This window comes from Nerophis ophidion, linkage group LG01 (genome assembly GCF_033978795.1).
Source record: "Nerophis ophidion isolate RoL-2023_Sa linkage group LG01, RoL_Noph_v1.0, whole genome shotgun sequence".
In the NCBI taxonomy this organism is placed as follows: domain Eukaryota; kingdom Metazoa; phylum Chordata; class Actinopteri; order Syngnathiformes; family Syngnathidae; genus Nerophis; species Nerophis ophidion.
In genome coordinates this window covers 89046342-89059856 of record NC_084611.1, presented here as the reverse complement: position 1 = coordinate 89059856, position 13515 = coordinate 89046342, and the positions used below count along the sequence as shown (strand labels likewise).

The 13515-nt window shown below is 32.7% G+C and overlaps 1 protein-coding gene across 1 annotated transcript in view; it reads right to left on the bottom strand.

The window, feature by feature from the left end:
• Positions 1 to 4014: 4014 nt before the first annotated feature.
• The window catches only part of hoga1 (4-hydroxy-2-oxoglutarate aldolase 1), a 13845-nt gene continuing 4344 nt past the window's right edge, over positions 4015 to 13515 (bottom strand). The window contains exons 2-7 of the mRNA XM_061914960.1: positions 12372 to 12500; positions 12180 to 12307; positions 11982 to 12116; positions 6782 to 6878; positions 4545 to 4678; positions 4015 to 4459 (exon numbers count right to left, since the gene is read on the bottom strand). Of these exons, the coding sequence (XP_061770944.1) occupies positions 4310 to 4459; positions 4545 to 4678; positions 6782 to 6878; positions 11982 to 12116; positions 12180 to 12307; positions 12372 to 12500 (773 nt within the window). The 3' untranslated portion in view covers positions 4015 to 4309. The remainder of the gene's footprint in view (positions 4460 to 4544; positions 4679 to 6781; positions 6879 to 11981; positions 12117 to 12179; positions 12308 to 12371; positions 12501 to 13515) is intronic.

Below are 13515 nucleotides of genomic sequence, written 5' to 3'. Positions count from 1 at the left end.
CGCGGGGGGCGCTGGTGCCTACAGTCAGGCAGAAGGCGGGGTACACCCTGGACAAGTCGCCATCTCATCGCAGGGCTCATACTTATAATATAAAAAGTCGAAATAATGAGATGAAAGTCATAATTATGAGATAAAAAGGCAAAATTGCGAGACAAGAAAGTCAAAATTATGAGATAAAAAATCGAAATTGTGAGATGAAAAAGTCATAATAATGAAATTTTAAAAATCATAATCATGATTTTTTAATTTCATAATTATAATTTTTTGTTAATAATTTAATGATTATGAGTTAAATTAGGAGATAAAATTGATGAGCTCAAAAATCGAAATTAAAAGATAAAAAGTCATAATTCCATCCATCCATTTTCTACAATTTATTCCCTTTCGGGTTCACGGGGGGCGCTGGTGCCTATCTCAGCTACAATCGGGCGGAAGGCGGGGTACACCCTGGACAAGTCGCCACCTCATCGCAGGGCTCATACTTCTAAAATAAAAAGTCGAAATTATGAGATAAAAAGTCAAAATTGCGAGACAAGAAAGTCTAAATTATGAGATAAAAAATCGAAACTGTGAGATAAAAAAGTCATAATGAAATTTAAAAAATCATATTCATGATTTTTATCTCATAATTATGATTTTTTTTTTGATAATCTAATGATTATGAGTTAAATTAGGAGATAAAATTGATGAGCTCAAAAATCGAAATTAAAAGATAAAAAGTCATAATTCCATCCATATATTTTCTACCGCTTATTCCCTTTCGGGGTCACGGGGGGCGCTGTGGTCTATCTCAGGTACAATCGGGCGGAAGGCGGGGTACACCCTGGACAAGTCGCCACCTCATTGCAGGGCTCATACTTATCATATAAAAAGTCGAAATTATGAGATGAACGTCATAATTATGAGACAAAAAGTCAAAATTTCGAGACAAGAAAGTCAAAATTATGAGATAAAAAATCGAAATTGTGAGATAAAAAAGTCATAATAATGAAATTTAAAAAATCATTTTCATGATTTTTTTATCTCATAATTATAATTTTTTGTTAATAATTTAACAATTATGAGTTAAATTAGGAGATAAAATCAATGAGCTCAAAAATCGAAATGAAGAGATAAAAAGTCATAATTATGAGATATAAAAAATCATAATTATGATTTGTAATCATGTTTTTTTGTATCTCATAATTATGATTTTTTTTAATAATCTAATGATTATGAGTTAATTTAGGAGATAACATTGATGAGCTCAAAAATCGAAATGAAGAGATAAAAAGTCATAATTATGACATATAAAACATCATAATTATGATTTGTAATCATGGTTTTTTATCTCATAATTATGATTATTTTTTAAATAATTGAATGACTATGAGTGAAAAATTATAATGATGAGATAAAAAGTGGAAACTTTGAGGTAAATGTGTTGTGTAAATGGTAAATAAAAACAGAATACAATGATTTTAAAACCCTTTTCAACTTATATTCAATCGAATAGACTGCAAAGATAAGATATTTTAACGTTCAAACTGGTAAACCTTTGTTATTTTTTGCAAATATTAGCTCGTTTGGAATTTGATGCCTGCAACATGTTTCAAAATAAGCTGGCACAAGTGGCAAAAAAGACTGAGAAAGCTGAGGAACGCTCGTCAAACACTTATTTGGAACGTCCCACAGGTAAACAGGCTAATCAGGAACAGGTGGGTGCCATGATTGGGTATAAATGCAACTTCCGTAAACAATGACGGGGCGAGGGTCACCACTTTGTCAACAAATGCCTGAGCAAATTGTTTAAGAGCAACATTTCTAAACCAGCTATTGCAAGGAATTTAGGGATTTTACCATCTACACTCCTTAAAAACATCAAAAGGTTCGGAGAATCTGGAGAAATCCCTGCACGTAAGCCATGATATTATGGACCTTCCATCCCTCAGCCGGTACTGTATCAAAAACCGACATCAGTGTGTAAAGGATATCACCACATGGGCTCAGGGACACATCAGACAACCACTGTCGGTAACTACAGTTGGTCGCTACATCTGTAAGTGCAAGTTAAAACTCTACCATGCAAAGCCACAGCCATTTATCAACAACACCCAGGAACGCCGCCGGCTTCGCTGGGGCCCGAGCTCGTCTAAGACGGACTGATGCAAAGTGGGAAAAGTGTTCTCTGGTCTGAGCAGTCCACATTTCAAATTGTTTTTAGAAAACTGCGGTCGCCGTGTCCTCCGTAACAAAGAGGAAAAGATTAATTAGGATTGTTCTAGGCGCAAAGTTGAAAATCCAAAATCTGTGATGGTATGGGGGTGTGTTAGTGGCCAAGGCATGGGTAACTTACACATCTGTGAAGGCACCATTGAGGTTGAAAGGTACATACAGGTTTTGGAGCAACATATGTTGCCATGCAAACAACGTTATCATGGACGCCCCTGCTTATTTCAGCAAGACGATGCGAAGCCACGTGTTACAACAGCGTGGTTACATAGTAAAAGAGCGCCGGCACTAGACTGGCCTGCCAGTAGTCCAGACCTGTCTCCCATTGAAAATGTGTGGCATAATATGAAGTCTAAGATACAAACCCTGTTTCCATATGAATTGGGAAATTATGTTCGATGTAAATATAAACAGAATACAATGATTTGCAAATCCTTTTCAACCCATATTCAGTTGAATATGCTACAAAGAAAACATATTTGAAGTTCAAACTGATAAATATTTTTTTTTTTGCAAATAATCATTAACTTTAGAATTTGATGCCAGCAACACGTGACAAAGAAGTTGGGAAAGGTGGCAATAAATACTGATAAAGTTGAGGAATGCTCATCAAACACTTATTTGGAACATCCCACAGGTGTGCAAGCTAATTGGGAACAGGTGGGTGCCATGATTGGGTATAAAAACAGCTTCCATGAAATGCTAAGTAATTCCCAAACAAGGATGGGGCGAGGGTCACCACTTTGTAAGCAAAATGTCGAACAGGTCCTTGCTATTGCAAGGAATTTAGGGATTTCACCATCTACGGTCCATAAGATCATAAAAAGGTTCAGAGAATCTGGAGAAATCACTTCACGTAAGCGACGATATTACGGACCTTTGATCCCTCAGGCGGTACTGCATCAAAAACTGACATCAGCGTGTAAAGGATATCACCACATGGGCTGGGGAACACTTCACAAAACCACTGTCAGTAACTACTGTTTTAGATATATATATATATATATATATATATATATATATATATATATATATATATATATATATATACACACACACACATGTATATGTATGTATATATGTAAATATATACATATATGTATGTATATATACATGTATATATACATACATCTATATATATACATATATGTATATATATACATATATGTATATATATACATATATGTATGTATATATATATACATATACATATATATATACATATATGTATATATATACATATATGTGTGTATATATATATATACATATATATATATATATATATATATATATATATATATATATATATATATATATATATATATATATATATATATATATATATATATATATGGATTGGCAACACTAAATGGTCCCTAGTGTGTGAATGTGAGTGTGAATGTTGTCTGTCTATCTGTGTTGGCCCAGCGATGAGGTGGCGACTTGTCCAGGGTGTACCCCGCCTTCCGCCCGATTGTAGCTGAGCTAGGCGCCAGCGCCCCCCGCAACCCCAAAAGGGAATAAGCGGTAAAAAATGGATGGATGGATGTCTGAATGTGAGTGTGAATGTTTTCTGTCTATCTGTGTTGGCCCTGCGATGAGGTGGCGACTTGTCCAGGGTGTACAACCGCCTTCCGCCCAAATGCAGCTAAGATAGGCTCCAGTGACCTCAAAAAAAGGGACAAGCGGTAGAAAATGGATATATATATACATATATATATATATATATATATATATATACATTCTTACGCTTTTTTATGTCCACAAATCAGCAGTTCAACTTTGAAAATGAAAAACAAAAACTCCAAAATGAGTCAAATTTAATCGATAAGTTTACTAATTCCTGTAGAGAAATTAGCAATAAAACACACTTCTTTTTTTTTAAACATAAAAATGTGATCTTATTCGTCAAATCCCGCGTTTATTTTAACAAAATGTCGGGAATGTCCAAACTTATGACAAAAAGCCTCATTGATTATTATTAGAATGATTATATTTCCTGCTAGAGCTCTTCACTGATTGGCTGAGAGGCACCACCTGCTTCCTGTCGTGGAAATAACTCGATGATAATGAATTAAATGTGATAAACCGCAGGCCGTCACATCCACCCGTTGGACGAGAAGTCCCGCCTCAGCTGCTCCGTCTGCTCGCGGTCCAGAGGTTGGAGGGGCGAGCGACAGACGCCGCCGTGGAAACCGAACCAGTCCATGGCCTGCTTGAGGGCGGGCACTCCCAACTTCCTGGTCACCTGGCGACACACACACACACACACGTAGAGTCAGGCCACGCATCGAAAGCGGCGTCATTGTCGTCGGCTTCGACGCGGTACTCACGGCGGCGTTGGGCTCCACGAGGCGCCCCTGCAGCTCCCGGGCCTCGTCCCAGCGTCCGGACCTGCACAGACGTTCCAAGTCGCACACCTGCCGACCCAGAACGTTGGCCAGCGCGCAGACTCCGCCCACTGCCCCTGAACGCAACACAATGGCGACCACGTCAGGCTATCAATAGCACGCGGACACTTTCCGGGGTTGGACGGGGGTTTGATAGGCGCTTTGCCCCGCCCCCTTTCAGCGCCCCCTCGGACAGTGCCATTATGGCGTCAATCACGCGACACAATTAGCGCCACACGTGGTGTTTGATCGGGCCGCCAGCTGGAGTACTCGTTACTGTCAAAACGGCTCGCTGCTGCCCCCGGGGGCACCAAGCGGTTCTGCAACCCGGGGTGAGCGCGCCAGAATGTTGGCATGCTTCCCACATATAGTTTTATATGTATATATATATATTATTTGGATACAAAATGCTGAGCAGAACAAACAAACAAGGTGTGGTAGTGACGTGCACTATATATATAATTAAATTGTATATATATATGTATATATATATATATATATATATATATATATATATATATACATATATATATATATATATATACATATATATATATGCATACATATATAAAAATACATACATATATATGTTATAAATATATATATTATATTCTTAATAAATATATATCAACATTCGTGGTGAATAAATATATGTCAAAGTCTATAATAATGTCCTTATATATTTTTAAAACATATGTATATATACATACATATATATATATATATACATATATATATATACACACATATATATACACACACACTAAATATATATACAATATATATATATATGTCTATATACATTCATATATACATGTATATACACGTATAAATGCTATATATATACATATATGTATATATAAAAATACTATATATATATACATACATATACACATATATATATTATATATATATAAACACACACACTATATATATAGTGTGTGTATATATAGTGTGTGTGTATATATATATGTATATACGTATACATATATATGTGTATATATGTGTTTATGTATAAATATATATGTATATATACATATATATGTATATATACATATACATACATACATATATGTATGTATATATATGTGTTTATTTATGTATAAATATATATGTATATATACATATATATGTATATATATACATATACATACATACATATATGTATGTATATATATGTGTATATATGTGTTATTTATGTATAAATATATATGTATACATACACATATATGTGTATATACATACATATACATACATATATGTATGTATATGTATGTGTATATATGTGTTTATTTATGTATAAATATATATGTATATATACATATATATGTATATATATACATATACATACATACATATATGTATGTATATATATGTGTTTATGTATAAATATATATGTATATATACATATATGTATATATATACATATACATACATACATATATGTATGTATATATATGTGTATATATGTGTTATTTATGTATAAATATATATGTATATATACACATATATGTGTATATATATACATATACATACATATATGTATGTATATGTATGTGTATATACGTGTTTATTTATGTATAAATATATATGTATATATACACATATATGTATATATATACATATACATACATGTATGTATGTATATATGTGTATATATGTGTTTATTTGTGTATAAATATATATGTATATATACACATATATGTATATATATACATATATATATACATACATACTGTATATGTATGTATGCGTGTGTGATATATATATGTGTGCATATATGTATATATACACGTATATACATACATATACATGTGTATATGTATGTATATATCAAAGTACCAGTATACAGTAATGTATTTATATATAATTAGATGTATAAAAAGAGAAAGTAACATTTTTGTTTTGTGACCCTTGACCTAGTTCTTCTTAGCGTTCTGTCAACAAATCAGCACGCTGCCCCTCAAATTAAATAGTATTATAAATATTTTTTTTTCATATAAAATGTATATATTTATAATATTATAAATATATACTGTAAATCAAAGTAAATGACAATATACTTATACGAACTATTTTTTTGTTTAGGCCATTATGACACACGTCTTCTGAGCTCTCTGTCCGCCAATCAGCACGTTGCTCCTTTGTCTAGCCCCGCCCCTTCCCGGTCAGCGCCTCACCCACACAGTAGGCCGCCATCAGGAAGCCGGCGGAGCCCGCCAGCACCTGGAAGTGTTGAGACTTGGTTTTGTGCACCATCAGGGCCAGGCGGGAGATCTGGGGGCGCAGAGAAGAGAGGGGGGGGGGGGTCACTAGGGGGCGCCACTCAGCTCATCAAACATTCATCAGCGTGCCAGCAAAACAAAAGTGAGGCCTTCAAAGGCGGCGTCTGACAGGCGTCCAACTCCGCGGGGAGAAGGAAGGTGCGCCGCACAGGCTCCGCCCCCTACGTGTCTATTTATAGCCGTCGCTGATTGATCACTCCGTCCGATCAAAGTAGTCCACTTCACAAACACTTGCACATTTTACAGAGCAGACGCTGCCATCTGGTGGAGCTCTTGGAAAAAATACATCGGGAGGTTGCCTACAGCCGCAGCGTTTAGTAAAGGGATTGTTTGCCTTTATAGACCAGACTACTATTGATAGAAGTGAAGTACTTGTGGTTCTTTTTTGCCACTTAATAACAATTCTGTGTACAGTAAAACTGTAAAAGTATAAAATAACAATCATGTGTACTAATAACACATACTAAAGTTAGCATAAAATAAGTATAATGTGTACTAATAGTACAAACTAATGTAAGCATAACATAAGAATAGTGTCTACTCAAAGTAAGTGTAAAAAAAGAATCCACAAAATAACGTAAGTATCAAATAAGAATCGTGAGTACTAAATATATCAATATGAAATGAGAATAGTGTGTACGAAAAGTACAAACTAAGTATAAAATAAGAATCACGTGTACTAAATGTATCAATATGACATAAGAATATTGTGCACTCAAAAGTACAAAGTAAGTTTAAAACAAGAACCGTGTATCAAATCTACAAAATAACGTAAGTATAAAATAAGAATCATGTGTACTAAATGTGAAATAAGAATATTGTGTACGAAAAGTACAAACTAAGTGTAAAATAAGAATCACGTGTACTAAATGTATAAATGTAAAATAAGTATACTGTGTAAGAAAAGTAACAAATAAGTGTAAAATAAGAAGCATGTGTAGTAATAGTACAAACTAAAGTTAGCATAAAATAAGTATAGTGTGTACTAAAAGTAAAAAAAATAATGTAAGCATAAAATAAGAATAGTGTGTACTCAAAAGTACAAAGTAAGTGTAAAATACGAATCATATGTATCAAATCTACAAAATAACGTAAGTATAAAAAAAAGAATCATGTGTACTAAATGTATAAATGTGAAATAAAAATATTGTGTACGAAAAGTACGAACTAAGTGTAAAATAAGAATCACGTGTACTAAATGTATAAATGTAAAATAAGTATACTGTGTAAGAAAAGTAACAAATAAGTGTAAAATAAGAAGCATGTGTAGTAATAGTACAAACTAAAGTTAGCATAAAATAAGTATAGTGTGTACTAAAAGTACAAACTAATGTAAGCATAAAATAAGAAGTGTGTACTCAAAAGTACAATGTAAGTGTAAAATACGAATCATATGTATCAAATCTACAAAATAACGTAAGTATAAAATAAGAATCATGTGTACTAAATGTATAAATGTGAAATAAGAATATTGTGTACAAAAAGTAAAAACTAAGTGTAAAATAAGAATCATGTGTACTAATAACACATACTGCAGTTAGCATAAAATAAGTATAATGTGTACTAATAGTACAAACTAATGTAAGCATAACATAAGAATAGTGTGTACTCAAAGTAAGTGTAAAAAAAGAATCATGTGTATCAAATCTACAAAATAACGTAAGTATCAAATAAGAATTGTGTGTACTAAATATATCAATATGAAATAAGAATAGTGTGTACGAAAAGTACAAACTAAGTATAAAATAAGAATCATGTGTACTAAATGTATAAATGTAAAATAAGTATACTGTGTAAGAAAAGTAAAAAATAAGTGTAAAATAAGAAGCAAATAACAAAATCCTGTAGGCTTTAAAAAGTACAAACTAAGTATAAATTAAGAATCATGTATACTAAAAGAATAAGCAAAATATATAAGAATCATGTGTAATAAAAATAGAAACTCAGTAAAAAAATAAGAATCACGTGTACTATAAGTAAAAACCAAGTATAAAATAAGAATCATGTGTACTAAAAACAAATAAAGTATAAAACATGTGTTCTTGAAAAGTACAAAGCTAAAATAAAAAAAGAATTGTGTATACTAAAAGAATAAGCTATATAATAAGAATCATGTGTAATAAAAGTACAAACTCAATATAAAATAAGAATCATGTGCACTAAAAACAATTTACAAAGTATAAAATATGTGTCCTTTAAAAGTACAAAGTTAGTACAAAATAAGAATCACCAGCACTAACACTAAAATATAAGTATAAAAAAAGAATGTGTGTTAAAAGTATAAATACTAATGACAAACTAAGTATAAAAAAATCATTCATGCTTTTAAAAGTACAAACTAAATATGAAATAAGAATCGTGTATACTAAAAGAATAAGATAAATATGTAATAAGAATCATGTGTAATAAAAGTACAAACTCAGTATAAAATAAGAATCATGTGTACTATATGTAAAAACTAAGTATAAAATGTGTCTGTTAAAAGTACAAAGCAAGTATAAAATAAGAATCATGTATACTAAAATAAAAAGCTAAATATATAATAAGAATCGTGTAGTAAAAGTACAAACTAAGTATAAAACAAGAATCATGTGTACTAAAAACAATTAACTAAGTATAAAATGTGTCTTTTAAAAGTACAAAGCTAGTATAAAATAAGAATGATGTATACTAAAATAATAAGCTAAATATATACTGTAATAAGAATCATGTGTAGTAAAAGTACAAACTAAGTATAAAATAAGAATCATGTGTACTATAAGTAAAAACCAAGTATAAAATAAGAATTATGTGTACTAAAAACAATTAACTAAGTATAAAATATGTGTCCTTTAAAAGTACAAAGCTAGTATAAAATAAGAATGATGTAGAGTAAAAGTAAAAAGTAAATAATAGAATAAGAAAGTAGAGTGATACTGTCAAAGTAGCAACTAGTATGCAGAGAAGAAAACGGAGACAGGAAGAAGAAACAAAAACATTTTTCCTCCAAGCTGTCCGTCTCTCACCAGCTAACCTTTGACCTTTCGTCTAGTCGCCTATGGGAAGCAGCACGCAGGGCTCCACCTCGCACCCACGCCGCACGCCCACAGTCTCCCAAATCATCCTCACATCATGCACAACTTTCTGCTGACACTTCCCACACAGCCAGCGGCCTTTTTTCCCCGCAGCAGCGAACGCAACACCAGGCTAACTCCTTTGCTTTCACTCCAATTCATGAAACTTTTTACTATTGTTATTGTTACTTCAAACATTCATTTTATTATTATTATTATTATTTCATAGCAATTGTTACTGCAAACATTCATTTGATCATGAATATTATTTATTTTATAGGAATTATTATTGCTGACATGAAAACTGATTACATATTTATTTATTATTTTTATTTATTCATTCATATTTATTTTACATTTTGAAAATGTTTCAGTTGTTACTATTATTATTATAATATATATATTATAATAATAATTATATATATATATATATTATGATAATTATGATATGTATACATACATATATCACATATAAAAACATGAATATAATTTTAAAAATATCAAAAGTAAAATATTTTTTATAAAATAAGATATTTTTGGTCTATTAAAATAAGATGTGTTATTTATTTTAAAAAATTTAATTAAAAAATAAATACGTTGTGAAAATGTATCTCCTAAATTACATATTTGCCTTTTTTGTTACTCTAATTAATATGTATTCATCAATATGTAGAATATTGAGCATTATTATTATTTTGGTATATATATATATATATATATATGTATATATATATATATATATATATATATATATATACATATATATATATATATGTGTGTACCCGGAGGAAAATAAATAATGTTTTAAAAACAAATACAATTAAGTAAGATATTTTTAGTCTGTTAAAATAAGAAATGCATTTTTTTTTTAGAAAATAAGCACAAAAACAAATAATTTTATTCTATTAAAATAAGATGTGTGTATATATATATATATATATATACACACACACATATATGTGTATATATAATGTATTTATTTAATAAAATAAAAAATTAAATATAAACATTTTGTCTAGATAATAAGATGTGTTCATTATTTTTTATAAAATAAAAAATAAATACATTTAAAAAAATAAAAAAAATAAAAAAAAGGATAATTTTTATTCTATCAAAATAAGATATATATGTTATTGATCTATTTTTATAAAATAAAGGAAAAAAAATAAAATAAGATATTTTTAGTTATTAAAATAAGAAATGGATATGTTTGTTTATTTATTTATATAAAATAAATGAGAATAATTACATTTTAAAAAATGAAAAATACCATATGTTTTAATCTATTAAAAAAAGATATATATGTATATAATGTATTTGTTTTTATAAAATAAAAAAAATAAAAAAATATATATATATAAAAGAACAACATATCCATCTATTTTCTACCGCTTATTCCCTTTTTGGGGTCGCGGGAGGCGCTGGCGCCTATCTCAGCTACAATCGGGCGGAAGGCGGGGAACACCCTGGACAAGTCGATATGTTTTAGTCTCTTGAAATAAGATATATACGTTACTTATTTGTTTTATTAAAAAAATACATTTTTAAAAATACAAAAATATATAGAAAATAAAATATTTTTTAGTCTATTAAAATAATATATATATAATTCATTTATTTTATAAAATACAAATAAATACATTTTTTAAATATAAAATAAAATATATTTTTATTCTTATAAATTAAGATATATATGTTCTTTATCTATTTTAATGAAACACATAAATACATTTTTCTACATATATATATTGAAAAACAAGATATTTTTAGTCTAATAAAATAATAAATATATGTTGTTAATTTATTTTTATAAAATGAATTAAAATAAAAATAAAAATGTGAATAGAAACATAAAATAGCATACTTTTATTAGATTAAACTAAGATATATATGTTGTTTATTTTATTAAATAAATCTAAAAAATAAATACATTTTTAAAAATGTAATAAAAATCCATCCATCCATTTCCTACCGCTTTTCCCTAAAATTTATTTGATAGTCTATTAAAGTAAGACATTTTAAATAAAAGAAGCGCTCCTCACGTCTCCGCCGCTGTCTTTGAGTCCGGCGATGTTGGGATGTTGGGCCAGGCGGACCACGGCGTCCACAGGAAGCTCCAGGCCCGTGTTGGCGGGGACGCTGTACAGAACCACCGGCACCGCACTGCCGTCCGCCACCTGCGGGGGGGCGGCACCCAGACAGGTGGTTTTCGACACTCTGGCGAGCGCAAACACGGTTACCTTGGTGAAATGTTGCACGAGGGCGTGGCTGTCCATCTTGCCCCTGTAGAAGCACGGCGTCACCACCAGGGCGGCGTCGGCGCCGGCCTCCGCCATCTTCTCCGTCAGCCGCAGCGTGGCTCTGCTGGCTGGGCGACAACACGGTGAGCGCCCGGCGTGGAACACACGCTCGGTGTAAAGACCCTGACTTACATTCGCAGCCGGACCCCGCCAGGAGCAGTTTGTCAGCGGGCAGCGAGCGGCGGACCCTCCTCACCACCTCCACGCGCTCCTCCTCCGTCAGGTAAGGGTACTCGCCGTTGGAGCCCTGGACCACCAGACCTGCAACCACACTCCGTAATCACCAATCATTCCTGCATATTTCCATATGAGTGACTTGCAGTAGCAATGACTGAACACTAGAGGGCGACTTTCAACAATAATATTTAAAGTGCTTCTGAAATGAGATGTTCTTATACAAACGGGGATAGCAGCTCCATTCTAATGGTCATCCATCCATCCACTTTCTACCGCTTATTCCCTTTTGGGGTCGCGGGGGGTGCTGGCGCCTATCTCAGCTACATACTTGATCATTTTGCGATTTTGCTGAAAGGATTTAGTAGAGAACATCCACGATAAAGTTCGCAACTTTTGGTCGCTAATAAAAAAGCCTTGCCTGTACCGGAAGTAGCAGACGATGTGCGCGTGACGTCACGGGTTGTGGAGCTCCTCACATCTGAACATTGTTTACAATCATGGCCACCAGCAGCCAGAGCAATTCGGACCGAAAAAGCGACAATTTCCCCATTAATTTGAGCGACGATGAAAGATTTGTGGATGAGGAAAGTGAGAGTGAAGGACTAGAGGGAGAAAAAAAAGACGAGGGCAGTGGGAGCGATTCAGATGTTATTAGACAAGAAAGCGAAGATTTCCCCATTAATTTGAGCGAGGATGAAGGATTTGGGGCTTCACGGTGGCAGAGGGGTTAGTGCGTCTGCCTCACAATACGAAGGTCCTGCAGTCCTGGGTTCAAATCCAGGCTTGGGATCTTTCTGTGTGGAGTTTGCATGTTCTCCCCCGTGAGTGCGTGGATTCCCTCCGGGTACTCCGGCTTCCTCCCACTTCTAAAGACATGATTGGCAACACTAAATTGAATGTGAGTGTGAATGTTGTCTGTCTATCTGTGTTGGCCCTGCGATGAGGTGGCGACTTGTCCAGGGTGTACCCCGCCTCCCGCCCGATTGTAGCTGAGCTAGGCGCCAGCGACCCCAAAAGGGAATAAGCGGTAGAAAATGGCTGGAGATGAGGTGGAGACTTGGCAACTCAGCTACAAACTTGATCATCTGAAAGGATTTAG